Genomic DNA, 26,596 nt, shown 5'->3' on the forward strand with positions numbered 1-26,596 from the left:
TCGGTGGGCGGAGGGGGGCTGGGAGTGGTCTGGGGTCACAGGAGACTGGGTTTGGGGGCCCTAAAGGGGGCTAGGGCTCAGGACCGAAGTCAGTGGGGTCAGGGCAGCAGTGAGCTCCAGGATCCCCTTGGTCCCACGCCATGCTGTTCCAGGTCACTGGCCTCCTGCGGGTGCCAGATAGTGCAGGGAGTCACCACCTCTCAGCCCCCCATGTCTGCACGGGCCAGGCCACGGTAGCTGTATGAAGGCCCCAGACCCCAGGATGCTGGGAAAATGGCCTGGCCGGCGAGCATCCTTGTTTCATTTCTGCTTTCGAAATTAAAACTCTGTGCGCATCAGCAAGTGCTGGTGGCAACTGTCACCATTCAGGAAGGATGAAGGGGACCCCGACCTTGAGCCCCACGCCACCAGTCCCGATGCTGAGGTCTATGGGCTCAGGGCAAGGAGCATGCCAGGGCACGCTCTGTGGTCAGCCAAGTGGCCGATGCCTCAGCTGCCCGGGTCTAGAGTCAGCGGGTTCTCTGAGGGCCCCCGGGGTGGCCACTGGACCTCAACACACAGGAAGGGGGACCCCCGGCCACTCGCTGCCCTAGTAAGCCTGCCTTCTGCACCTGTGGTGTTTCTTTCTTCTTTTCCACCTTCGGTATATCTGAGCTGAAAGTCAGTCCTGCACAAACGTCACGTTTCTAGAGGCAGTTTGGAGGCCGGGCTGCAGGGCACGGCCGAGTGACATCGTGTGAACGGGTGACAGTAAGTGACAGTAACAGTTAACTGCAGGGGCGGGCGGATCAGCTGATTGGAACCGGCTTTCCACAGTGCCCCCTTCCTGTTTGCTGGTCAGAATTGCATAGCGAGGCTGCAACCCACAAGTGGGGAGGTGGGGGGGGTGCGGCCTGGCGACACCCAAACCTCAAAACAACTCAACTTCTCCTTTCAGGGAGCTGAGAAAAAGTCCCAAATGCTACAGGACGTGTGGCTCTTTGGCCTTCTGCAGCCCTGGCCAAGGTAGGAAGGGAAATCTCTCACGAAGACGAAGAGAGGAACCATGAACTCAGGCTCGGACTTGGGCCAGGTCCCAACCACGGTCCAGCCATGGCTGCCTGCGGTGTGGCCTGGGGAGCCCGGATTGCGGTGGGTTGCCTCGTGCCCCCTCCAAAGATATGCCCAAGTCCTGGTCCCCTAGAGCCCGGGAAGGGGACCTTATTTGGAAATAGGGTTTCTGTGGATGTAATTAACATAAGGATCTCGAGGAGAGCCCACCCCGGATTTGGGGTGGGCCCTAAATCCAGTGACAAGTATCCTTATAGGAAGTCAATTAGAAGCACAGAGACACAAAGGGAAGAAGGCCGTGTGAAGGTGGAGGCAGAGACTGGAGAGGTGCTACCACCCGCCAAGGAACACCAAAGGGCCAGGAGAGGGCTGGGGCCAGGTTCTCCCTCCGAGCCTGCAGAAGGAACTCCCCGTGCCCACCACCTGATTGCGGGCTTCTGACCTCCAGGACTGTGACAGAATCAACTCCTGCTGGTTTTAAGCACTCCCTCCCCACATTCCTGCACCCATTTGTGGCGCTTTGTTAATGGGAGCCCCAGGACCCTTGCACGCCAGCATGTCCCTCCGGGACCCTGTTTCCTCATCTTTAAAATGGGCAGAAGTGTTAAGGGCTCTGATGGATAGAAAGTGTACCCGATGGCACAGTGACAAGTTATTCAATAACAAGTTATTGTTAGAAAGTGACTTGGCTTTGCTCAGAATGGCTGGAACTTGTGAACAATTTCTCAACACCAGTGCTAGAAATAAATGGCTTGGTCTCGTGGGATCCCAAGCTGTGACTCTAAGGCAGTCGTTCTCATCTGGGGGATAAACTGCCCCCAGGGGATGCTTAGTAACGTCTGGGGACATTTTCGGTTGTCACGGCTGGGGGGGAGATGGTGCTAGTGGCATCTGGTGGGGTGGAGGCCAGGAGTGCCGCCCAGCAGCGCACACGACGGCCCCGCCATGGAATGACCTGGCCCCAGGCCCCAGTGGTGCCTTGGCTGAGGAAGCCCAGCTCTACACCGAAACAATCTTCTGCCTTTCCAGACGGTCGCCCCAGGAAGCACGTTTATGGCCGTGACGTGGACTTGGCTCAAGCCTGTTTTGGAAGTTGACGTGGGCACCGCCCTCCAGAGCTCCTAACCGCTGGGGAAACTTGGCTGTGCGGGCTCACACTGCCGAGGCTGGAGGGAGGCAGCTGGGCGGGGTTGGAGGCATCTGACTCACAAGGTGCAGACACCAGGCAAGAAGGGTGACTAACAGCCCTCGAAGAATGTGCCAGAATCCCCTGGGGCAACTGCAGGAGAAGAGCTCCCAGGACAAGCATGGAGCAAGGGCGGCCCTCAGAAAAGGCACCTATGCCAGCTCTACGTTCAACAGGGGGCTGGCGTGGGCGGACTTGTCTCCTAACACGTCCGTGTTCTGGGCCCTGTGAACGCAGCTTTCTCTGGATGGGGTCTCTGCCAATGTGATTAGTTAGGATGAGGTCATCCTGGAGTAGGGTGGGCCCTAACCCAACGATTGGTGTCTTTATAATAAGGGAAGGGCCATGTGGCAACAGAGGATCAGGGCGACATGGCCACAAGCCAAGGAATGCTGGAGCCTCCGGGGAGCTGGAAGAGGTGACGAGGGACCCTCTCCCAGAGCCTTCAGAGGGGCAGGACCCTGATGACGCCCTGCGCTCAGACGTCCATGAGAAATAGGCTGCTGTTGTTTTAAGCCACCTGCTTTGCGGGAATTTGTTATGGCAGCCGCAGGATCTCACCCCGGTGCCTGGGATGGTCCTCAGCTGGAAAAGGACATGGCACTGTGATGCCCCTCCTGTGTCTTCATTGTGTGGTGGGGAGATATCTGGGCTCGGCATCCACACTGAGCACGGGCACACCTAACTGCCTGCCTGGCTCAGTGACGGGCAAATGGCCCGCTTGGCCACGTGCTTGATTTGGCCAATGCCGTGTCTGCTCTCGTTTATGTACGTAGCTTCTACCAGCACCAGTGGCCTGGTACCTGCTCCGTTTTACCCGGGACAGCGGTGCCAGGCACTGATGCTTTGGCCTGGAGCGCCTGTCGCGGCTGCGGACTATTACTGCGAGGCGGTGGGAGCATGGGCAGCGTCACTGAGGCTAACTTCCGGAGCTAGGACGGAGCTGGATCAACTGACAGACATCCTTGGTGCCTCCCCGTCACACGAACCCTCCCTATAGCGCCCAGGGTCCCAAATGATCTGCCCATCCCTTCCCCTGTCCCCTCCCTGTCCTCACTGCCTCCTGTCCTGGTCCTTTCTTGTGCCCTCCAGGCCCCAACACGCCAGGCACAGCCCAGCCTCCGAGGCTTTGCGCTGGCAGTTCCCCCCCTTCTAGATGCCGCGTGGCTCACCTGACCTCCTGCTAGGGCCCGCTCAGCGTCACCTCTTCCCTCCTGTCCCCTTAACCCTTCTTCCTTGGGCACCCCTGCCATTCCAACTGGTACCTAGCTTGCACACGAGGCCCGCTGTCTATTGGGCTGCCTGCCTCCTCATGGCCAGGAAGACCACTCTGGGAGTGTGGGCTGTGTGTAGATTTGGGTCCTCACAAGGCCCAGTGCCTGGAACGGGGCCTGGCACATGGCAGATGTGCACATGGAATATTTGTAGAAGGAACACATGATCCGAACAGAGGAGGCCGCCCTACACACCGGGTACATGGCGTTAAGAAGAAACACACGCGCCATGGAGGATTCCTCAGTCGTTTCTAAAACGCTTGCACGACAAATGATGGCCGATCCTTATGTTATGTATATAGGAGAAGAAACAGGCTGGTTCTGCGTGTTGGCACAGGGCCAGACTGTACAACCCCAATTAATTTCTTGCTGGTGATCTCAGGCATCATCGGGGAGGAAGAGGAACTGAAATGTGTTCAGCTGGTGAAGCCTAGATGTGCTTTCAGTGAATTTGCATGGCAGCAAAGCGGCTGTGTCAGGCTTTCAACCTGGGAGGGGGAGGAATCAGCCAGAGGCCAGAGGTCAACACTTCGGGGTGGATAGGGTGGACCCTACTCTGCGAAGGGAGGGTCTGGGATTCTCGTGGGTAGACAGACCACGACACACCCAGATGACGCGGTGTTAGCCTGCAATATGGAGAAACGAGCTCTTAAGCCACGAAGGAACCTTAAATGTAAGTTACTAAGTGAAAGGAGGTGGTCTGGAAAGGCTATGCCAGTATTGCATCCAATTCTACGGCATTCGGGAAAAGGCAAAACTGTGGAGCCGGTAAAAGGATCAGGGGCCGCCAGGGTTGAGGGGAGGGAGGAGCAGGAGCTGGCAGAGGACCTGAGGGCAGTGGAATTCCTCTGTATGAGGGTGTAACGGTGCAGTTGGTGACGCTGTGCCTTTGTCTGGACCCATAGAATACACACCAAGAGTGAACCCCAGTGTAAACCATGGACCCTAGTTAACAATTGCACGTCCACATGACTCATCTACTGTTAACAAACATACCACACTAATGCAAGACAGTAACAGTGCAGAAAGCGGGGCCGCCTGGGTGGTCGTGGGTTCGAGCCCTGTGTCGGGCTCTGTGTTGACAGCTCAGAGCCTGGAGCCTGCTTCGGATTCTGTGTCTCCCTCTCTCTCTGCCCCTCCCCCAACTCATCCTCCGTGTCTGTCTTTCTCTCAAAATAAACTTAAAAAACTTTTTTTTTTAATTTCAAGAAAAAAATAACGGGGAAAGGGTGGAGAGAGGGGATATGTGGGCACTCTCTGTGCCGTCTTGCTCCATATTTCCATAAACCCAAAGGCTCTAAGAAATAGAACTTACGTTATTATATATATATTTTTTTATATTTTTATTTATTTCTAGGAGAGGGATAGACAGCGTGAGCAGGGGAGGGTCAAAGAGAGAGGGAATCACAGACTGAAACAGGCTCCAGGCTCTGAGCTGGCAGTCAGCACAGAGCCCGAAGCGGGGCTAGAACCCAAGAACCGAGAGATCATGACCAAAGAAAAAGTCGGACGCTTAACCGACTAAGCCACCCAGGCGCCCCATACGTTATTATATTTAATAAAAGTTAATTAACTTAGAAATGTTTAATTCTTTTTTTTTTAATTTTTTTTAATATTTTATTTATTTCTAGGAGAGAGAGAGAGCGTGAGCAGGGGAGGGTCAGAGAGAGAGGGAGTCACAGACTCCGAAACAGGCTCCAGGCTCTGAGCTGGCAGTCAGCACAGAGCCCGACGCGGGGCTCGAACCCACGAACCGCGAGATCATGACCAAAGCGAAAGTCGGACGCTTAACCGACTAAGCTACCCAGGCGCCCCAGAAATGTTTAATTCTTATACGGTCTGATTAGAGATAAAAAGAGCAGAGCCCTGACCTCCAAACTCAGAGGCACAGACTCCCGGGGCCCGTGCGCTGTCCCAGCCCTCACCAGGTGCGGATGTTACACTGTGTTCTGAGATACGGATGCATCTGGTACCAAGACCCCAAGAGCGAGGGGTGCTGTGTGGTCCGTGCCACTGCCCCTGCACCAGGAGGGCTTGGTCACAAGGACGCATCAATGGCTTCTGTGGGGTCTGGCCGATGGAGACACTGGGTGCCGGGTGGAGGGCATTTCCTCCCTTGCCGCCTTTATGGTGATGCCGGGAGGTCCCCTCTCCCGGTCTCACAGTCCCCTTGACCCCCAGGCCCGCACCCCGCCTTGCTGACTTCCTTGCATGCCACAGGCTCCACGGCCGAAAACACTGTCACCAATTGCTCAGTTCAGACATGCCATCCTTTCCTTTCTGGGGACTGGGAACAGCCTGGTAGAGATCAACGGCGGCCCCTGAGAACATTGCCCATCCTTTGGGTAGCTAATTCTTGAGACTGAAGGACTCAGCGTTGAGTGTGCCTTGCCTACACAGACCATCCATGCCAGGGCCCAGGCCCCCCCCCCCCCACTTCTGTCACCAGGACCACTTTCCCCTGCCCTGATTGCCCTGGGGCCTGGGCAAGCGGCGCAGCTCCTACTTCCCGGAGCCTCGGAATTCTTCAGCCTGGCTCACCCTAAGCCCGCACCCCCCGGCTCACCCGTTGCCCCCATTCTCTCCTCGCTCCAGCTGCGCCCCCCCCGACCAGCCCCAGTGCTTCCTGGTGCGGCCCCGCGTGGCCTGCTGAGCCCCACCCCCACCCCATTTCTAGGAAACCATAGGAGCGACAGTCTTCTCGACAGCGGTGGTCCCCGTGGACCTGGCCGGGGGGTAATCACCCCCCCCCACCCCCCCGCGTCAGCAAGAGCAATGCCTCACCTCCAGCACGGGCCCGGCGCCCAGGATGGTCCGCTCGACGCCGCTGGCGTAGCCCTTCTGGCTGAGGGCGGTGAGGCAGTGGATCAGGAAGTTGGTGCTCTGCGTCTTCCCCGAGCCGCTCTCGCCCGAGATCACGATGCACTGGTTGACGCGCTTGCGGAGCATGGCGTAGTAGGCCACGTCGGCCAGTGCGAACACGTGCGGCTCCAGCTTGCCCAGCTGCTGGTTCTCGTACATCTTCACGTACTTGGGGTTGTAGATGGGGAGGAACTTGAAGGGGTTGACGGCCACAAGGATGCTGCCCGCGTACGTGTAGATCTTCTGCTGCAGGAAGCGGTGCCTCAGGTTCTTCAAGAGGTTCTCCTCGGTCAGCTCGGGGAGGTTGCACAGGTCGTCAAAGTCCGCCTGCTGCCGCGGCAGGAGGCCACGCTCCACCAGGCGCCGCGTGGCCGCCGCCTGGGACACCAGCTGCATGTGTACGTACTTGATGGTGCCGTCGGCGTTCCGCTCCTGCAGCAGGAAGTAGTAGCCGTCCTCCTGCGGGTGCTCGTCCTGAGCCCGCCGCGGCCACAGCAGCACGCGGTGCACTGGCGAGTCGTTGGCGTCCAGCACCCACTCCTCCCCGCCCGTCTCCTTCACCTCCACCAGCACGTAGCACTTGGTGCCATCCAGCTGGAGGCTGGTGATGGCGTCCTGGATCACGTCGGACGTGGTGCTGTCCTTGGTGGCGGTCACGCGGCACGAGGCCCGGCTCTCGCTGGTGGCCAGCTGCGGGTAGATGTGCAGGTAGTAGGCCGCCTGCGCCCCGCGGCCGGAGCTGCCTGCCTCGTTCACACTCATCCTGCCACTGGCCTGGCCTCAGCATGCCTCCCGGGCTCGGGGCGCGCCTCCTGGAGCTGGAAGGGAGAGGGTGGTGCGGTCAGAGTGGTGGTGGAGGGGGGCGGGGGTGGGGGACACGGACACCCAATCCTCGGCCGACCGTCTCAGACCTGCGGCCGGAATGGAACCCCCTGCCCCTAACAGGGCTCTCTCGGAAAGCAAGAAGGGGGTGCCTGGGAGGCTCGGTCAATTCAACATCCGACTTTGACTCAGGTCATGATTTCACAGGTTCGTGAGTTCCAGCCTCGCGTCCGGCTCTCTGAAGCTGTCAGCACTAAGCCCGCTTCGGATCCCCCGTCCCCGTCTCTCTCTGCCCCTCCCTCCCCTGCTCTCAGTTTCTCAAAAAAAAAAAAAAGAAAGAAAGAAAAAGAGGAGGGGAGGGGCAGGAAGGGCAGAAGAGCCTCTGTCCTTAAACGTGACCTCTGATCCAAGGTTTGTGACTCTTGCAGAGTGACATCACCAGATCCAACCCCCCCCCAAAGATCAAACATTTCCCCAGGAGTTTGCTACATCCTGGCCCCTGTTCCTGCCCCGCACCCCGAGTCAGCGACTTAGACCCTCAAGTCCAATGGCCATGGCTACCTCTCAGTTAGCCCTTCCCGGCCCACATCCTTCCTGGCCTCTCTTCTCTGCCAGAACCTCCTCCCCGCAGCTCCCCAAGCTCCCTTGTGGGCCTTCGTTATGTCCCCAAAACACACGAGGGGCAGCAAGAGGCACGCTGGGTGAAGCAAGGCTTGAACCTGCCCCCACACTCAGGGATTCTGAACCCCACAGAGGAGAGCCCCCAAAAACTCGTTTGAGAGAGCTGCTCAGAGTGCATTTGCTTCTAGAACCCACCCCTCATTCTAATCATGACAGGACCATCAGACAGACCTGGAAAGGTCAGGGGCATCCTACAGGCCACCTGGCCAGTCTTCCCCAAGACTGCCAAGTCTTGAGCAACAGAGAAAGGCAGAGGAACCATCCAGACAGGGGACTGGGGAGACGTGGCAAGCACATGCACTGGGGCTCCCCGGACAGGGTCCTCGCCTAGACAGAGGACGTAAATGGAAGAGCTGGCGACATCCGCATAACATCAGGAGGTTGGTTAAGAGTGGTGTGCCAATGTCCACCTCTTAGCTGTACAAATGCGCCCCGATAATGTAAGATGTTTACATTTGGGGAAGCTGGGGGAGGGGAAGAGGGGACTCTGTACTGCCTCTGCAACGTTTCCATAGATCTAAAATAACTCCAACAGAAAAAGTTTATTTAAAAAACAAAATAAAACCTCATCTGCTGCTTAAAGCATTGCAGGAAAAAGGGAACATGCGGCCGATGCTGGCAAGAGTTCATTTTGTGTCTTGGAGTAGGAGGCACACACGCGGTGTGGGTCATGTGTGGGCTCCGTGTGTGCCACGTAAGCACAGCTGAGGACACAAAGATGAACCAGACCTTGGTTCAAAGCCCAGCGGGAGCGGCTGGTAGGCAAACAAATGTGAGCGTGTCAACCACGCAAGCGAGAGGTGATTATCCTTGAGGGCCAGAGAAGGCTTTAGGGGAGTGGGAACATCTAAGAGGGGTTCTGGAGGATGAAGAGGAGTTTGTGCAATGGGCAGGCAAAAAGAGGGAGAAGGGTGCGGAAGGCCCACCCCTTGTCTTTGTAAATAAAGTTTTATTGGGATGTAGGCCATTCGCTTACACAGCATCTCTGGTTGCTTTTGTTCTAACAGTCGAACTGAAGAGCTATGAAAGATTGTAACCTTAAGGCCTGGAATTCCACCCAAACATACTTATTTTCTGGTCCTTCACAAAAAACATACCTAAAAAAAGAAAGAAAGAAAGAAAGAAAGAAAGAAAGAAAGAAAGAAAAGAGGGGAAAAGAAAAGATAAGAAAAGAAAAAGTTTGCCGACCTGTACCCTAGAAGGAAGCATGACTCAGCACCATGAGCTTGAGGGCCCACTGGAGGCTGAGCTGATTCAGGCCCTGGAGAACAAGTCCTACAGCAGAGTGAGGGGGGCAGGGGAAGGCGAGGCTGGACAAAACTCTACCTTATGAAGCTGTTACAACCGTTCACGTGGCCAGATGTAGCTAGTGGCAACAGGTAGGAAGGTCCAGGGTTGGGGGAGATGGAAATATTCATTTTTCTAAACTTTCTCCTCCATTAAGTAATTTTGGTGTATTTTCTTCTGGTTTAACAAATGTCACATACACGTTAGCGACATCTGGATTGTTCTTTATGTGATAGGGTAGACACATGTGAATGTTTCTCCAGGTCATAAAATACACCTTGAAACATGACTTTTTTTTTTTTTTTAATTTGAGAGAGAGCACATGAGCAGGGGAGAAGGATGGGGAAGGGGCGGGGGGAGAGAGAGAGAGAGAGAGAGAGAGAGAGGGAACGCAAGAACCTTAAGCAGGCTCCATCCTCAGCATGGAGACTGACACAGGGCTCAATCCACAACCCTGGGGGGTCCTGACCTGAGCCAAAATCAAGAGTCGGATGCTCAACCAACTGAGCCTGTAACATGATTTTTAATTACGTCACAGCACAGAGAAATCGTGAAGCATGTGATCCTTCTGTTACCAAAGGGGAGCTGATTTCTGATTTCTTGGACTCACATCTTTATGTATAACTCTGAGCATCTTGCTGGGATTGATTCGTTTATGCAGGGTTAACAGATAAGTAGATACCAACATTGCCAAGGGTCTTCAAACAGCCACAGTATACTGCAGAGAACTGTATTAGATTGCATGGCTCAGCTAGTCTGGACACAGCTTTGGCAATTTCTTTAGAAGTTAGTTATACAACTAGCATGCGACCCAGCATTTCCCCTCCTAGGATTTACTCAAGAGAGATGAAGCGGATTCCCCTACAGGGATTGTATACGAATAGTCTTCGTGGCATCGTTTCTAAGAGCTCCAAACTGGAAACGACTCGAATGTGTATCGATAAGCGAATGGATGAACAAACCAACCGCGCGATGAAACGCTACCTGGCCATGAGAAGGGACGTGGTCCTCACAACAGCACGGAACAACACGGAACAAAGCCAGGATCTGTGTGCTGAGCGAAAGAAGACAACAACGAAAATACGCGCAGACCCAACAATTCTGCTTGTACACGCAGAAGGTGTTCGAAAAAATGCTTGTACACGTGTGTTCACAGCAAGACAATTCACAACAGCCACAAGGTGGAAACCACCCAAGTGTCCAGCAGTGGGTGAGTGAACAGAACGTGGTCCACCCACGCAGTGGGATACGACTGAGCCACAAAAAGGAACGAAGCCCTGAAACACGCTACAATATGGATGAGCCTTGAAAACACTGCGCAGAAAGATGCGAGACACAAAAGGCCACACAGCGTATAATCCCATTTAAACGAAACGTCCAGAGCAGGCAAATCCCCTGAGACAGAAAGTAGATCGGCGGTTGCCAGGGGCGGGAGGCAGACAGGTGGAGGGAAGAGGAAGTGACTGCTAACGGGGACCGGGTTTCCTTTTAGGGGATGAAATTGTTCGGCAGCTCGAGGGAGGTGAATGTTGTACAACACTGACTATAGTGAATCACACACTTTAAAATGGTGAATTCTACATTATGTGAATTTCACTTCCATGAAGGTTTTTTGTTGTTATGGTTATTTATGTTTTATGTTTTTTATGTTATTTTATTTTATTTTTTTACATGTATTTATTTTTGAGAGACAGGGTAAGGCAGAGCGTGAGAGAGAGAAGGAGACACAGAATCTGAAGCAGGCTCCAGGCTCTGAGCTGTCAGCACAGAGCCTAACATGGGGCTCGAACCCACGAACTGCAAGATCATGACCTGAGCCAAAGTCGGATGCTCAACCGACTGAGCCACCCAGGTGCCCCTATTTGTCTTTAATCTCTACAGCCAACATGGGGCTTGAACTCACAACCCCAAGATCAAGAGTCACATGTTCTTCTAAGCCAGCCAGGCTGGCTTCAACTTCAATAAAGCTTTAGAAAGAGCATATCCTGTATGACTCTGTGTATATATAATTCTAGAAAACGCAGACTACAGAGACAGAAAGTCGATCAGTGGCTGCTTGGGGAAGGGGCAGGTTGGGACGACAAAGGAGCCCAGGGAGACTTTTCGGGGGATGAATGTGTTTACTACCTATGTCGTGGTGGTGGGCTCACAAGTATTTACACATGTCACAACTCCCCAAATTGCACATTTTAAAGAAGTGCAGTTTACAGTATATCAAGTACAGTTAAAGCTCATTTTAAAATACATCTACTATTATTTAAGGTTTTTTTTTTTTTTTTTTTTTTTATTTGGAGAGAGAGAGTAGGGGAGAGAGAGGGAGGGAGACAGAATCCAAGCAGGCTGTGCAGAGAGAGAATCCCAAGCAGACAGCGCGAAGCCTGNTTTAATATTTGGAGAGAGAGAGTAGGGGAGAGAGAGGGAGGGAGACAGAATCCAAGCAGGCTGTGCAGAGAGAGAATCCCAAGCAGACAGCGCGAAGCCTGACTTGGAACTCGAACTCACAAACTGTGAGATCAAGGCCTGAGCCAAAACCAAGAGTCGGGCGCTTAACCGACTGAGGGGCCATCCAAGGGCCCCAATAAAGCTCTTCCTAAAAATTACGTTGATTACAAAAGAACCTGGTCCCTCAGGAGAGAGTCTTTTCAAAAGTTCTTGCTTTCTTTTCAAAACGACCAACCTGTGAGCGTAGTCACTGAGTTCCTCAGGTGCCACTGTGGAGAAATGGTAGGGGATCTGGGTCAGATGTTCAGAGGTGCTGCTGCCCACCTGGCTGTCCCCTGGCATAACTAGGGCTGATCATGGGACATTCATGGGCAGACCCGTGTAGCTGCAGAAGGTGGAGAGTTTATGCGCTTCCCAGCCGGACGAGAAACACGGGAGCACAAATCGGAGATTCGCGTCTTAATCGCAGCCACGTGGATGAACACGCATGCTAACGAGCGCACAACCTGTGCAGACAGACACGCGTGGACACACCCACACTCACGCATACACACACCAAAGCACATGCGCAAACGTGGACATGCCCGCATGCGGTTTCATATGAGCACTGCTACACGTGTGCACGCACACACGGAACACAGGCGTGTGCGGGTACGTGAAAGCACACACACACGGACCCATGCACACACGCATGCACAGAGCCAGGGCCTCAGGCACAACTGGCCCCTTCTGTGACTTGCACTTGTGATGTGCACCACAGCTTTGGGAGGGGACAGCTTGGCTCACAGACTCAAGGCTCTGGATTGTCCCCCGTCCAAGTGCAGGGACGTGGGTGGTAGAAAGGTCACATGGCCACGCCTGCTTTCTCCTCCTAGCAGACCCCCCCCCCGGGTCTGGTCAAAGCCGGAACGGGCTAAGGGCCTCATGGCCAGCCGCCCTCTGTGCCACCCCATGTCCTCCAGAGCCAGTCAATCATCCGGTGCCCTCAGAGCCCCACATGGGATGTTTGCAGCCCCGGGCCCCCTGGTATGGGGCGCTTCTAGAAGACAACTGCAAGTTCAGAGACTGGGAGCCCTGCGGGCAGCCACAGACCAGCTGACCCGTGCTCCACCCCTCCAGGCCAGGAGGAAGGAGATAAGACTCGCACAGGGTGGCTGCTGACCACCAGGGTGGCAAGGAGCGGGGGGTCACCAAAGAGGAGGGGAGCGCAGGACAGACAGCGTCTGGGGTCCCTTGAAGGAGTCCCCACGGAGCCCGCCTGCCCCACGTGGGTCCACCACAGCCAGGTCCGGGGAAATTCCTCTGCCTTGGACCCGTCTTGGGGCCCCCCCTGTCCAGCCTGGCCTCACCTGGCCCTTTTCCTCCAAGGGGTTCACACTCTCCCTTCCCCTCGTCCCCAGTCATCTGGGGGAGGACCCTCCCATCGAAACAGCTCGTGTGCCTTAAAACCAAAGACACTAATAAAACCCTTTTCCAGCTTAGGGAAAAGTCTGGTTCCCTCCTCGCATCCACGTGACTTGGAGCCAGCCCTTCCTACTCCCACTTGTCCCTCTATCTACCACCCCCTCCCACACACCGTAAAGACCACTGTGCCTTTCCCCAAAGATGCCACCAAGCCCCCACCAGTCACATCTGCTGGCCATTGGCCTCTCCTGGTTCTTTTTTTTTTTTTTAATTTTTACATTTGTTTATTTTCGAGAGACAGAGTAAGACAGAGAATGAGTGGGGGAGGGGCAGAGAGAGAAGGAGACACAGAATCTGAAGCAGGCTCCAGGCTCTGAGCTGTCAGCACAGAGCCCAAGAACCGTGAGATCATGACCTGAGCTGAAGTCGGATGCTTAACCAACTGAGCCACTCAGGCGCCCAGGCCTCTCCTGGTTCTGCCCACTTGCTCTGCAGCCCCGGGGATGGAGAAGGCATCACCTGCACCTGCTCTCGTGCAGGGGACCACCCCCCCCCCACAGTCCCCCAACCAGGCTCCGCCCCTGGGCCTGTCCACTCTGCTGCATGGTCCTCGAGGCCACACTCCACCCCCAGCCCACCACAGCCACCTCTCCTGGGCCCCAAACACCCAGAAGGCTTGTTCCCTGCTCCCTCCCCCACCCCCACATCCTCCCTGACCACATCCTGACTGCTGTCATGTCCCCAGAACTGTCCTCTTCTCACCAGCCAATCAGGAGGGACCCCCTGGAAAGCACTGGTCTAGATGGGAGTGTCCCAGCACAGAACCCCTCATGACACCCCATGGCCACCCCTCAGAGCCCCTGGCAGTCTCTATGCCGACTCCCGGGAAACACTCCGGCCGCTGCCTCCCCAACAGGAACCTTGCAGGGCTTCTCCAGGCCAACCAGGGGGACATTGCCCAAAGCCTTTGACCCCCAGCAGGAAGCCTAGTTCTCTGGGCCTGGGCTGTTACCTTGTGAGATACCAACCCCGCCTTCACTACAGGCCTGGAGGGCCAGCCGCCCACCCACCCACTCCCAGGCACCCTGCCCCCCCTTTCCCTCATCTGTATGTTAGATGAGGGGCTCGCCCCCCCCGGGGGCTGTCCTTGTCCCCTCAGGTCAGAAGGCCCCTTGAGCCCCTCCACCGGCTCTAGGGCGGCTCTGCTCTCAGTGCAAAATCTCCGGGTGCACCGTGTCCCTGACGGCAGAAGCGCAGACCCAGAGTCCCCTTGTTCCTCCACATGTCGCGTCATTTCCCCTACGACACCGCACCGAACGGAGTCCCTCTGCGTTCTCGCTTCGAAAGCCCCCGATGTGATCCATTCTGCCAAAGCGACTTCCCGAGAGCCTGGCCCAGGCGAGAGGGCTGCCTGGGAGTAGTACGAGAGCGCCTGCCTCACAGCTTCCTCGCTGGCACCAAGTGTTAATGTTTCTCTCAACCCACAGGCATCAGTGGGTACAAAAGAGCATCTTGTCATTTACATTCCTTCGACTGTCAGGCGGGACTTTAAAAAAAAGTATGTGTGGTGAGCAACTATTTTCTGTTTCTATTAAGTTGTTCACATCCTTTGTCCGTTTTTTTTTTTCCCCTCTTGCTCATTGCTTTGGAACAGCTCTTTATATTGGAAGGGTATCGATGGCTTGTCAGGGTCAAGGACAATTTGCTTTCACTGCTGGTGTTTTGGGGATACAGATGTATCTTCCAGGCAGTCAGATCCGTGGGTCATTCCTTTGACGTCTGTTGCCTCTTCCTCTCCCCCAGGTCTGATTAACATGCGATTGTACTTTTTGTCTGTACCCCTCTCCTTCCCTGGATTTATTCTTCACATTTAAGCTCTCATCCATCTAGAAATTATTTGGGTGGTGTAGGAGTTTCCCAGGGCCACTGTGATAAAGTACTACCAACGAGGTGGCTCGAAACAACAGAACTTGATCGTCTCACATTTCTGGATGAGTCCAAAATCAAGGCGTTGGCAGGTTGGGCTGGCTCCTTCTGGCAGCTCTGAGGGCAAATCCTTCCCATGCTTCCCCCAGCTTCTGGCAACACTTAGTGTTCCCTGGCTTGTACGTGCATCACTCGGATCACTTTATCCATCATCACGTGGTCCTTTTCTGTCTCTGCATCTTTTCTTCTTCTGGATGCCGGTTACTGGATTCAGGGTGAGTTCATCCTGAGACCTTTAACTTATTATATCTGCAAAGACTTTCTTTCCCATCAAGGTCACGGTCTGAGAGGTCCGGGGTGGATATGAACTTGGAGGGGGGGGCCACCAGTCAACCCAGTACAGTGTGGGAGGTGAAATGGAGATCCAGATGATCTCGTTCATTAAGGAATCCTCTCCCCTCATCAGGGAGTCTCTGTAGTTTGTTGACTATGGTATGTTGGGTTGTTTTACATGCGTGGGTCTGCTTCCGGGCTGTTGATGCCTGCGTGGTGCCAGGCTGTTTTGATTACCATGGCTTCAAGGGACATTCTTAAATGATGACATCTCTCTTGGAGGGGCTAGGCCATTCTCTCTAGCTTCCAAGCATGCCTTCCTCATTGAGTCTTAATGGAGCCTGAGATCTGGAAGTTGGTCACGCTGTGGCTTGAAGGTCCTGGTCACAAGTGGATATGAAACCTGTGCCCCAAGAATCCCCAGGCTGTGCCCAGGATGAAAGGAAGGAGGTCTGGGGCTGAGGAATGGGGGACGGCTCGGCCAACTGGTGACCGCAGTCTGCCGCTGTGTTGGGGGCGGCGGGTCCCGAATACCTGCGTGTTCATCCTTACACTGAGCCGTAACGCCATTCTACTCTCCAGGGGATGCTCACTGAAGCTCTCGCTCGTGTGAGAAGGGGAAGTGAGACCCACCTCCATGCTGACTCAATCTGTCTACCCAGGCCTTCCCGGGAGGAAGGTGCCCTCATCACCAGATGGGACTCAAAGCTGCCAGATGAGAAAACTGCCCCCTGGAAGAGTCAAAAGGCGGAAATGAGACGCCCGCCAAAGCGTGAGTGGAGAAACAGAATGTGGTCTGTTCAGCTGCTGGAGTACTACTCAGCCATAAAAAGGAGCACTGGCATGTGCTATGATGTCGGTGGACCTTAAAAGCGTCACACTCAGCAGAAGAAGCCAGATGCAAAAGACCACAGGCTGTAAGGTTCCATTGATGTGAAAAGTCCAAAACAGGCAAACCCAGAGAGACAGGAGGAGGCAGAGCGGTGGGGGCCAGGGGCCTAGGGAGGGATGCTCCCATCTGGGGGAGACAGAAATGTTCCACCACTAGACAGAGGTGGGGGCTGGGCAACACGTGAGTCCGCTTGACGTAACCAGTATTACATACATACACATATACGATGCTAATCCTTATGTCATGTGCATTTTACCACAGTTAAGAGAGATTCCTGGTGGAAACCCCGAGCCGTGGAAAATTAAAGGGCTTTGCAACCACGCTGGGTATACTTTCTGCACTGCGAAAAGACGTGAACCTCAATTCTGGACCTTTCTCTCATGTTCTTGGAGAAAGGAGGTGCAGGGAAAGTGTGTGTGGGGGGACATGACCAAACTTAGGCCCTGGTTGGTGGGAGGAGGAGTGGGACAAATGTGAATGAGCCGCTCTCAAGACTTGGCCAAGGCCCTGCGCTCAAAAAATGCAAAGGTTCTGCCTATCAGCTCGGCGAATAATTTGGAATTTACTGGAAAATAAGGCGGACGGGGCCTCCAGAAAGTGTAGTGTAGCTGCTTCGTTTATATAAGGCCATAATTTGCAGCCACATGTTTATCGGATGAAATCACTCTCCAGCTAAAAGGAGAAGGCCAGTATTACAGCGAGATCATTTAGGAAACGCCACTTAACAGCGCTGGGCCCTTCCAACGCTCACTTCCTGGAGGCGGTGGAGGCTTTTCAAGAAGGGACGATCATGTGAATTTATCTTCAACTTGGACATGCTGAGAAACGGGCACAAACTAGGCGGACTTCTTAGGTGTGGGCAGCTCAGAGCTAGAGGACAGCTTAAGGTTTACATGGGGGTGATGAAGCTACAAGCCGAGGGACACCGGGAAGCCCCCAGAAGCTGGAAGAGGCAAGGAGGGATCCCCCCAACTTCTAGATCCTTTGGGGGGAACAGGTCCCCACTGATGCCTGGATTCAGGACTCCAGAACGTCCAGAGAATACATTTCTCAAAAAATTTTTAAATGTTTACTTTTGAGAGAGAGAGAGACAGAGACAGAGAGTGAGCAGGGGAGGGTCAGAGACAGAGAGACACAGAATCCGAAGCAGGCTCCAGGCTCCGAGCTGTGCGCACAGAGCCCGATGCGGGGCTTGAACTCACGAACTGTGAGATCATGACCTGGGCTGAAGTCCGATGCTTCACTGACTGAGCCACCCAGGTGCCTCATTAAATTTTTTGTTCAGGTTTATACATTTTTGAGAGACAGAGCACAAGTGGGGGACAGGCAGAGAGAGAGGGAGACAGAATCCTAAGCAGGCTCCAGGCTCCAAGCTGTCAGCACAGAGCCAGACGCGAGGCTCAAACTCACGAACCGTGAGATCATGACAGGAGCCAGAGTCAGATGCTTAACTGACTGAGCCACTGAGGCTCCCCAAGAGAATGAATTTCTTTTGTTTAAGCCACTGGGTTTGTGGTGCTTGTTTACGGCAGCCCCAGGACACAAATCCAGGTGCCCGGGGCGGAAGATACCAGATGCTCTGAGCAAGGCCCTGATCTGGAAGGTCCACTGTCTTTCTTCCGCCTTCTCTGAATACTCCCAAGAAGCCCATCCCAAACACTCTCACAGGACTGTCCCTTTGTCCCCTAAGTCTTCCACTCCAGACTTCCCAGTCTGGCCCGACCGGTCTGAGCCCAGAGAAAGGCCTCCCTCAGGCATATGCTGGGGCAGCAGGTCCCATTCAGCAGCTGCCCCCGGGGCTGAGAGGCTGATCTCTCTCCCTGGGGTCTGGGACTTCCTCTCCTACCCCCTCTGAAAAAGGACAGGGTGTCTTTTTTCAGTGTCCCGCTGGCCAACACTTTCTCCAGATGTGGCTCTGTGGAGGTGAAGGAGGCCAAAGGGATCTGGCCTTCAGGGAGGCTGAAGACAAACCAGCCTAGGAGCAGAGAGGCATTTCCAACAGTGACAGCTCTGGGGAAGGGAAAAGCTCAGCGTGGTATCACTCCAGTGGTTCCCAGCCGAGGGCAATGCTGCGCTGCCCCAGCGGACGCGTGCCTCCGGTCGGAGGCTGGGGACATTTTGGTTGCTGCCACTGGGGGAGTGGGGAGGTACTGCTGGCATCTGGTGGATGGAGGCCAAGGATGCTGCTCAACATCCTACAGGGTACGGATGGCCCCCGCCACAAAGTGACCCGGCCCTTGACGGCAGCAGTGCTGCATGGGGACAGAAACTGATCAGGGCAGGGTGGGCATCCTGGATGAACCCGGGGGCAGAGAAGCACTCGTCGGAACCGGTCACTGACGCCCGCGCAGCGGGAGGGGGCAGACGGACTGAACTCCTGGGAAGGGCCGCCTAGGCGAGGGCGGTAAGCGCCAAGGGCAGGGGCAGCTAGGGCTGGCCTCAGAACAAGGGGACCAGTGTGGCCAGCGGGGCCGAGGCTGGAGGGGGAAGGGCCGGGGTCAGGAAGGTCAGATCCCGCAGGGCCTTGTGGACGTGGGACGGATGGAGTTTCAGTTTTCATCCAAGTCTGATGGCTGGGGGCGGGGGTGGGGTGGGGTGGGGTGGGGGGGCGGGAGGGAGAGCCTGGCGGGTTGGATGCAGTGAGACCCAGGACGAGAGTGACATCTGGAAGGGGTCAGCTAGGCTACGTATGGCAGGTGGACTGTGGGAGGGGTGCAAGGGGGGGGGGGGCTGTTGGTCCACGGCTCCAGCAGGTGTCTGGGACAAGGAGGGAGGGGACTGCTGGTGGCTGTGGTCAGACCACAGCCTGACACAGGATGGCTCTGGTTACAGGGGGAAGGAAGGCAGAGTTTCAAGGTCCTGGGGGGCCTGTGTTTCAGGTCCTTCCCTGGTGACCAGTGGGCTCCCTAAATGAAGACTCAGAAGTCCAGGGAAGAGGGTCTAGATGGGCCGAAGAGACCCCTTTGGGGACTCCTCTCCAAATCACACAGTCCACCCGCTGCCATGCCCAGGCGGAAACTCACAAAAGCAACAACACACAAAAGCCCTGCTTGAGACCTTGGCTGAGAGGCCCCTGGAAAGCGAGGAGCCCCACCCTGCCCCACTCTGCTCTTAAAGGCAGTCTGGATCCTCACGGAGCCCAAGCAGGCCTCGAAGGGCTTCGGAGCCAGCCTGCTCACGAGGGACACGGTGGGCCCACTCCTCAGCCTAAGTGCCCAGCGTGGGTCAGCTACTGGGCCTGTGGGAATCCCCCACCTCGGGGACAAGTCCCTGTGGAGCCCCCTGTCGCAGGTCCTCAGGACACTTCTCTTGGTGAGCAAGTCCCGCCCTACTGGTGGCCCATGGAGCCATTAGCTGAGCAGAGCGGCTTACTGAGGTCTCCGTAGACTCAGATGAGCTGTTGTCACCTCAACATCCACGTCACTTCCCACCAAGAGCTCCATCAGGTTCTGGTTTCTCAATGACACCCCTTTGACCTGAGATCCTCCCAGAGGCCCACTGGTTTTAACTTCAAAATGGAGTTTTGTTTTAATAGACTCTTCCTTTGTTTTTTTTTTGTTTTTTTTTTTTTTTTATTTCTAGGAGAGAGAGAGACAGCGTGAGCAGGGGAGGGTCAGAGAGAGAGGGAGTCACAGACTGAAACAGGCTCCAGGCTCTGAGCTGGCAGTCAGCACAGAGCCCGACGCGGGGCTCGAACCCACGAACCGCGAGATCATGGCCTAAGCGAAAGTCAGACGCTTAACTGACTAAGCCACCCAGGCGCCCCAATAGACTCTTCCTTTGAACATGACTTACTGGGGTAGAATCTACAGACCCCTCGGTGGGTTCGCATGTTTGGAGCATCTGGGGCAGCAGTCTGTAACCACGGTCACAGATGCCTGCTGTCACCGCCACACCGGCTTTGGAACATTCCCATCTCAGGAAGAGATGGCGGACCCTTCAGTTACCACTGTGTCCTCCAATAAGACCCTCGAGCCCATCCTTGTTCTCTGTTCCCACGGAATAGCCTTCAACATCGGTCGCCAACCACACTTGGTCCCCGCTCCCCATGCCTGCGGCTGCAATGAGGGGTGCTTGGCCCCCAGAGTCGCCTCCTCTCATGCACCTGCGACCCTGGGCCTCATGGCCTGCATCTGAGCAAGGGCTCTTCCTGGCCACAGAGCTCACCCTCTGGCCCAGTTTCTGCAGTAATGATCTTGGTTACACTTCTGGACGCAGTGAGGTCTCCCAGGCAGCCCACGGCCCAGGGTTTTGCCTTCTCAGCATCTTTGGTGACAGCCACCAACTGGTTCCCCTCCCAGCCTATCTACACATCACCAGCGAGGGAGGGGGAAAGGTGTCCCGGGGGCCAGTCACAGGTTTGACAGACAGTGTCTCAGCCAGCTCTTCCTGTCCCAGAGCTCAGCATTCTTTCAGGCCCTCAGTCTCTCCCAGGTCAACTGTGGCCCCAGGGGACACCTGGCAATGACTGGAAATGGACGTTTGTGATTGTTCCCACTAGGGGAAGGGGGAGCTACTGGCATCAAGTGGGTAGGGACCAGGGATACTGCTCAGTACCCCACCAGGCCCAGGACAGTCCCCACCACAGAGAACGACCCGGCCCTAGATGTCAGCAGTGCTGAGGTCAAGAAACACCGTGTTAATTATTTGGAAAAAAAATATATATATTGATTTAGGTCCCTGACTCCTATACGTGACAGAATAAATTCCTGGTGAGTTAGACGGTCCAGACCAGGCTGATCCCTCCTAGGGATCACTTTTTGCTGAATGATTTTTCAGATCTTCCAGAAACTTCTTTTGTCCAATTACCTATGGCAGCGGCTGGTCCCAAAGTCATTTTGGTTCATTAACTGAGCCGCTTCTGATCCCCCTCCCGTGACCATGGCCACACTGAGGCCGGTTCCCTCCTGGCGTCTGAGTTAGTTACCTACCTCCCCTCCTCCCCACTTGGTGCATCTACATGCATGCAGCATCGTAGAATCTCTATTAATTAACCAAAGTACACTTTTTTTGAGAAAGAGAGAGAGATAGAGAGCGAGGGGGGAGGGGCAGAGAGAGAGGGAGGCAATCCCAAGATGGGGGCCTCGAACTGAACTCATGAACCGTGAGATCACAACCTCAGGCGAAATCAAGTGTGGATGCTGAACCGACTGAGCTCCCCAGGCGCCCCAAGGAATGTAATTGTAGAACACGAAGTCTCTGACATTCTACCAAGCCCCTAATCCACTGGTTCTCAATCTGGGGTTGACTTCTCTCTGAGGGGACACTTGGCAGTATGTGGAAACATTTTAGCGCATCATGACTCAGGGGTGGGAGGGTTGCTACAGGCATCTAGCAGGTGGACGGACCAGGGATGCGGTTCAACACGCACGGGGCAGTCCCAGCTGAGGTGTCACCAAGGCCGAGGCTGAGAAACTGTGCTCAAAATAAGAAAAGCAAAGTACACACACTTTGGGGTGTCTCCAGGGCCTCCTGGGCACAGGAGACATCAGCAAGATTCCAAGTTCAAGTTCACCTGACTGCACAATATTTAGAATGGGGGAGCCGCCTCACCAGGGGACCACACCAGCTGTGGAGGCCAAGAGACACCTGCCCCTGCCAGTTCAGGCTCCTTTCTCTACCTGACACCCCGTCCCTTAGATTCCCTTGTCTTCATCTGGGCTCCCTGCTACGCCAGCAGGCAGACTCCTGGGGGACCATCTGGGGGGCAAACGGGCTTCCTGAGGGCCCATGGGCTGGGCTCGCTCTTGCACTTTCTTTGTGCCACCTGTTCTCCCACGAGCTTTTGAGAAACAGCACTTCCACGTGATAGGCAAGGACCCCACTGATCTTCCCAAGCAGTGGTCAGAGACCCTGATCACCAGGAAACGAGAGCCCCAGGTGCATCCCAGAAACTCGAGAAGCAACATCTCAAATGTCACCCCTCCGCGCCCTCTGTTCCACACATCCTAGGACGGGATGGAGCTGCGGAGAGAGACCCGGGCAAAGCCCCAAGCGGGCCTGTCACTGACACACTGCTCTGACTTCACTTGCAAGGATCAGCCTCTATTACGAGGATGCGGTGGATTCAGCCTCTGAGGGAGACGACCTTTGCCAGGGCTTGCCGGGGGAGCTCTTGTGTGTCCCCCTTCCTCTGCCAACAAGCCCTGACCGGGTCACAAGCTCGCCTGGTGCTGGGTGCCTCTCCGTGGGCATGACCCTTGACATCTGCACTCCGGGGAGAGAGGCAAGGGCCATTCTGATTGCACAGTATCCCTGACAGCCAGCTCTGCACCTGCCTTGTTAACACTTTTTGCCGAATGATTTTCAGATCTTCCAGAAACTTTTGTCCAACCAGCTATGGCAGTGGCTGGTCCCAAAGTCATTTTGGTTCATTAATAGAGTTGCTTTTAGATCCCCCTTCCCTGTGGCCATAGCAACGCTGAGGCCAGAGACCTCTGTACGCGCCGCCCCCCCCCCCCCCCCCCATAGCAAACCTTCGCCAGCCCCCAGGCAGGGACACACAGTCTCCCAGGCCTGGCTCTAAGTACACTCCTCATAACGTCCTGAGAGATCTGCTCTTCCAGAGCCGGATCCTTGTCTGTCTACAGTCACCCCAAACGTAAGGACACGTGAGAGATCTGGAAGATTCCTAACGGGATGCTTCCAAACTTGGTGTGGCCAACTTGGCCACCTCCCTTAAAATATTTATTTAAATGAGTGAGACTCAACATGATGAACCCTATTGGTGTGACCGTTTATCCAAAACTGCTTCACTAAGTAAAGAGGAAATGTGTCCCTTCCCCAGTGTTACGGGCTGAAGTGCCCCCCGCCCCCCCGCCGGCGCCCCAATTCATGACGCTGAAGACCTACTCCCCAGCACTCCAGAATGTGACTGTATTTGGAAATAGAGTCCTTAAAGAGGTGGTTAAGTCCAAATGAAGTTATTAGGGTGGGCCTGACCCAGAAGGACTCCTGTCCTGAGGAGGTCAGGACACAGGCACAGAAGGAAGAAATCAACTGTGCCAACACCTTGATCTTGGGCTTCTGGGCTCCAGATCCATGAGACAATGCATATCTGTTGCTCGAGCGGCCCGGTCTGCGGTTCTCTGTCACAGCAGGCCTGGGAAACCCGCACACCCAGCAGGGCCAGAGAGGACATGCCTGGAGCCAGGTCCCCTGTCGCACATGCAACCCCGCCGAAGGAGGGCACGGCTAGCGTATGAACGAATGAGTCAGACCTGGACAGCTTATTCATCGCTCCGACTAACCCGCAGGCCGAACTCTTGAATCACTACTTTATTTATCATCAGCCACGGGCTCGGAAGGTCCCGGCGAGGAAATGTGTAGAGCCCAAACTCATCGGCTGCGTCTCTGAGACATGCCTAATCTCTGGGGCCCTTTCTGGGCCAAACTGCAAAGGGGTAGAGTGACAGGGCCCGTCGGGGACCCAGCGGTGCTCAGACAGAGCCCTTTGTTCTGCTATTCTGCCCGTCCCGGACGAGGGCAGAGAGAAGGGCCTGTCTTGCTCCGCAGGGAGGCCGAGCAGGGGCTGCCTGGCACAGTTGGTCGGGGTTGCTGGGCCACACAAAGGGCTGGTGGATGGGGACGGGTGGGGGAGGGCAGCGTTCACAAGGGGTTGGGCGGCCCCAGAACGTGCTGTTTCCTCCCACGGAGTTAAGGCAGCAATGTCACAGTCGGGGAACAAGCAGAGAAGGACAAACAGACAGCAAAAGTTAGACGGTCTGTGCTTGGGGACAGATGGGCGGCTGGGGCCAAGAGGCGAATGGGAGAAGATAACGCAGCTTCGAGGGCCACACTGATCTGGGGCCGCCTCCAAAGTAGCCTTCGAGAAGAGAATCTAATACCTCTAATCTCGGAGGAAAAGCAACAGTTCGTTCCTGCAGAAATCCAGGTCAGTCGTTAAGACAAGGACAAAGACAATGGCATCGGCTGTCCCAGCAAGTGAAGACGGCCCTGGCTCACCTCCTGTTCCTCCTCTGCTGTCCATTCTTGGGCCACGCTGCCTGACTCCCCCTCGGTCCTTTCCCGACTGTGCCTCCTTTCTATCAGGACTTGAGATTAAGAACTGACCAGATGGCAGAATTCAGTTGCTGGTCGCCCTTCCCCACGCCTGCCCTTGGTCGCAGTTCCCTGGGAGCTGACCAGGCACCAAAGACTCACTGAGGCAAAGGCAGGCCCAGGGCGATAACCAGATTTCACCCCAGGGCGGTGGCTTGAGACGGTTTTGGGGGGTCACGACTTGAGGGGTATTATTGGCATCTAGTGGGTAGAGACCAAGGATGCCACTTGATAGCCTGTATCGCGTGGGGCCGCTTCCACAGCAGAAAATAACCCAGCCCCAAATGTCAATGGTGCCACAGCTGGGAAACTATGCTCTAGCAATTTGGTCTTTGCCAATTGGAGGTTTCTAATGATCCTTCATGTTTCTGGAAAGCCCAGGGAACCATCTCTGAAGTTGCCACTTGCCCGAGTGTCAGTTTCCATACCGAGAAAAGAGGAACCAGGACCGCTTACGGCTGGTGGGCAGAATAAGAGAGATGGGTATAAAAGCGTCTGTCACAGAAGATGCTCGATGAAGGGCAGAGCAGTGCAGGGATCTGCTGACGCAATTCCCTCTTCCTGGCTTGATTTAACACCTTCATATCCTTCAAGGCTGCGTCTTCCAAGGAGACCTGCCCGAACTCCCCCAAGCCCCAAAGCTTGTGCTGCTCATCTCTGATCCTGTCTTCACAACTTCCTGTGCTACCTCTGTTGCTGCACGGACCACGTGCTCTGAACTTCATTATTTCTGTGGGAGGGGGAATGCTAGAGTGTCCCTCCTCCGGGGCAGGAGGCTCATCTCCGTCCCTGGGGCCTAGCCCCCAGTGCTGGAGGCATCAGCCCTGGCTTAACTGAACTCTGAGCCCACCCAAGACACAACTTTGGAGGAGACAAGGAAAGGGGCGTGGCAAGTTAACAAGCCCCTGCTGGGGACAGAAAACAGACCACACAGCCAAACAGAAAGGGGACATTCCCGAGTCTCCACCCTCTTCCCTGAGCCAGAGGCCTGGAACCCAGAGAGGGTCTCACTCAGGGATTTCCAGCCAGAGAGATGTGGCTGAAGCCTGGGGAACAGGTGTAATGTGCAAAAGCAAAGGTGGAATTTGTGGAATTTTCCATGTGGAAGATAAAGGATCAGTTAAAAAAAAAAAAAAAAAAGATCATCTTTTGGATACAAACTATACAATGGGAAGTTGGACAAAAGTGGGGTTACCCGAGTAGGAAGTCTCCAGTCAGGGGCTGGGTCAAATACAAGGGGGCCGTAGGCCAGAGATGGGAAGATTGTCGAATCATGGGTTGGGTCTTAACGTTGAGAAATGCTGATTGAGGCCAAATCATTCATTTTGCAGGTGAAGAAGCAGACGAAGAGACTTGACCGAGGTTAGGACCCCAGACACAGGAACCCGCATGAAAGCCTGCCTGGCTGCGCTCCACGGAGACAACACCGGAAGATTCCAGTGCTGTTCACTGGGGGTGGGGGGGCATCCTGGCCAGGACAGGCCCATGACTGTGGGCTCTAATAACGTGTCCGGGGGCAAGTAAGGCCAAAAGCTACCTTCCAGAAGGACCAGAACATTCTGGAAGTAAAGGGAGTACTTATCTCTCTGTGACTCTCTTTACGTTCAATCTATCCAGATTCATCTCCCGAACGAGCTATAAACCCAGGCTCCCCAGCCCTTCTGGCAGATCCCAAACAAGGATCCCCATGGTTGGGAAAGAAGAGAAATTAATGCTGATTAAAACCGCCCAGTGCATGGCCCTTGCCAGAGCCATTTCATCAGTGGATGAAACAACTTCCCGGTTAGGATGCTCAAGAGGCCCCCCACTGCTCCTGGATGCTGTAAGAGACTCCAAGACCACGATACACCTCAGAAAGGTAGGAGTTGGGACCCTCCAACTGCAAGCCACAGATGTCCCCACCGGCTCCCACCTCAGACAAAGAGGTGTGAGAGAGGCTTCCCCTGGAAGACCCCTAGCCTATGGGGCGCCCAGGAGAGAAGGGAGAGAAAGGAGAGCATGTGGGCTGGCTGCCCTGCCTCTCCTCGGCTGAGCTCACAGCCAGCTCAGCCGCCGGGGGACAGATTTCCTGTATGTCGTTTTACCCATTTAAGTCCAAGGATGCGACTCCGAGGAGGTGGTGACAGCTTAGCACACGCGGGTGTGTGCACACCCATTCCCTCCCCTCTAAACCCAGTTCCGGGCCCCCAACGAGGTCTGGAGTCGCCGTCTTTGCTGCCTGGGACCCCAGGGCTCCAGACAGCCCTGCCTTAGGAAAACCAGCCCTGTGGTCTTCGGAATACCAGAGAACCAGCCTAGAGGGCACTGGGACTCGCGCCCGTTACCCAGAGGTTGGGGGTGATGTCGGGAAACAGATGAATCCGGAGAGAAAGGGGG

At 55.2% G+C, this 26,596-nt stretch overlaps 1 protein-coding gene across 8 annotated transcripts in view; it reads right to left on the minus strand.

Moving 5' to 3' along the window:
* Positions 1 to 26,596, minus strand: part of MYO9B (myosin IXB) — a 91,747-nt gene that overhangs the window by 64,412 nt on the left and 739 nt on the right. For all 8 annotated transcript variants that reach the window (XM_039243313.1, XM_039243310.1, XM_039243308.1 and 5 more), the window contains exon 2: positions 6,295 to 7,190. In XM_039243313.1, the coding sequence (XP_039099244.1) occupies positions 6,295 to 7,134 (840 nt within the window). In that variant the 5' untranslated portion in view covers positions 7,135 to 7,190. The remainder of the gene's footprint in view (positions 1 to 6,294; positions 7,191 to 26,596) is intronic.

Source organism: Hyaena hyaena, unplaced genomic scaffold (assembly GCF_003009895.1).
Source record: "Hyaena hyaena isolate Hyena2069 unplaced genomic scaffold, ASM300989v1 scaffold_227, whole genome shotgun sequence".
NCBI classification, from domain to species: Eukaryota; Metazoa; Chordata; class Mammalia; order Carnivora; family Hyaenidae; genus Hyaena; species Hyaena hyaena.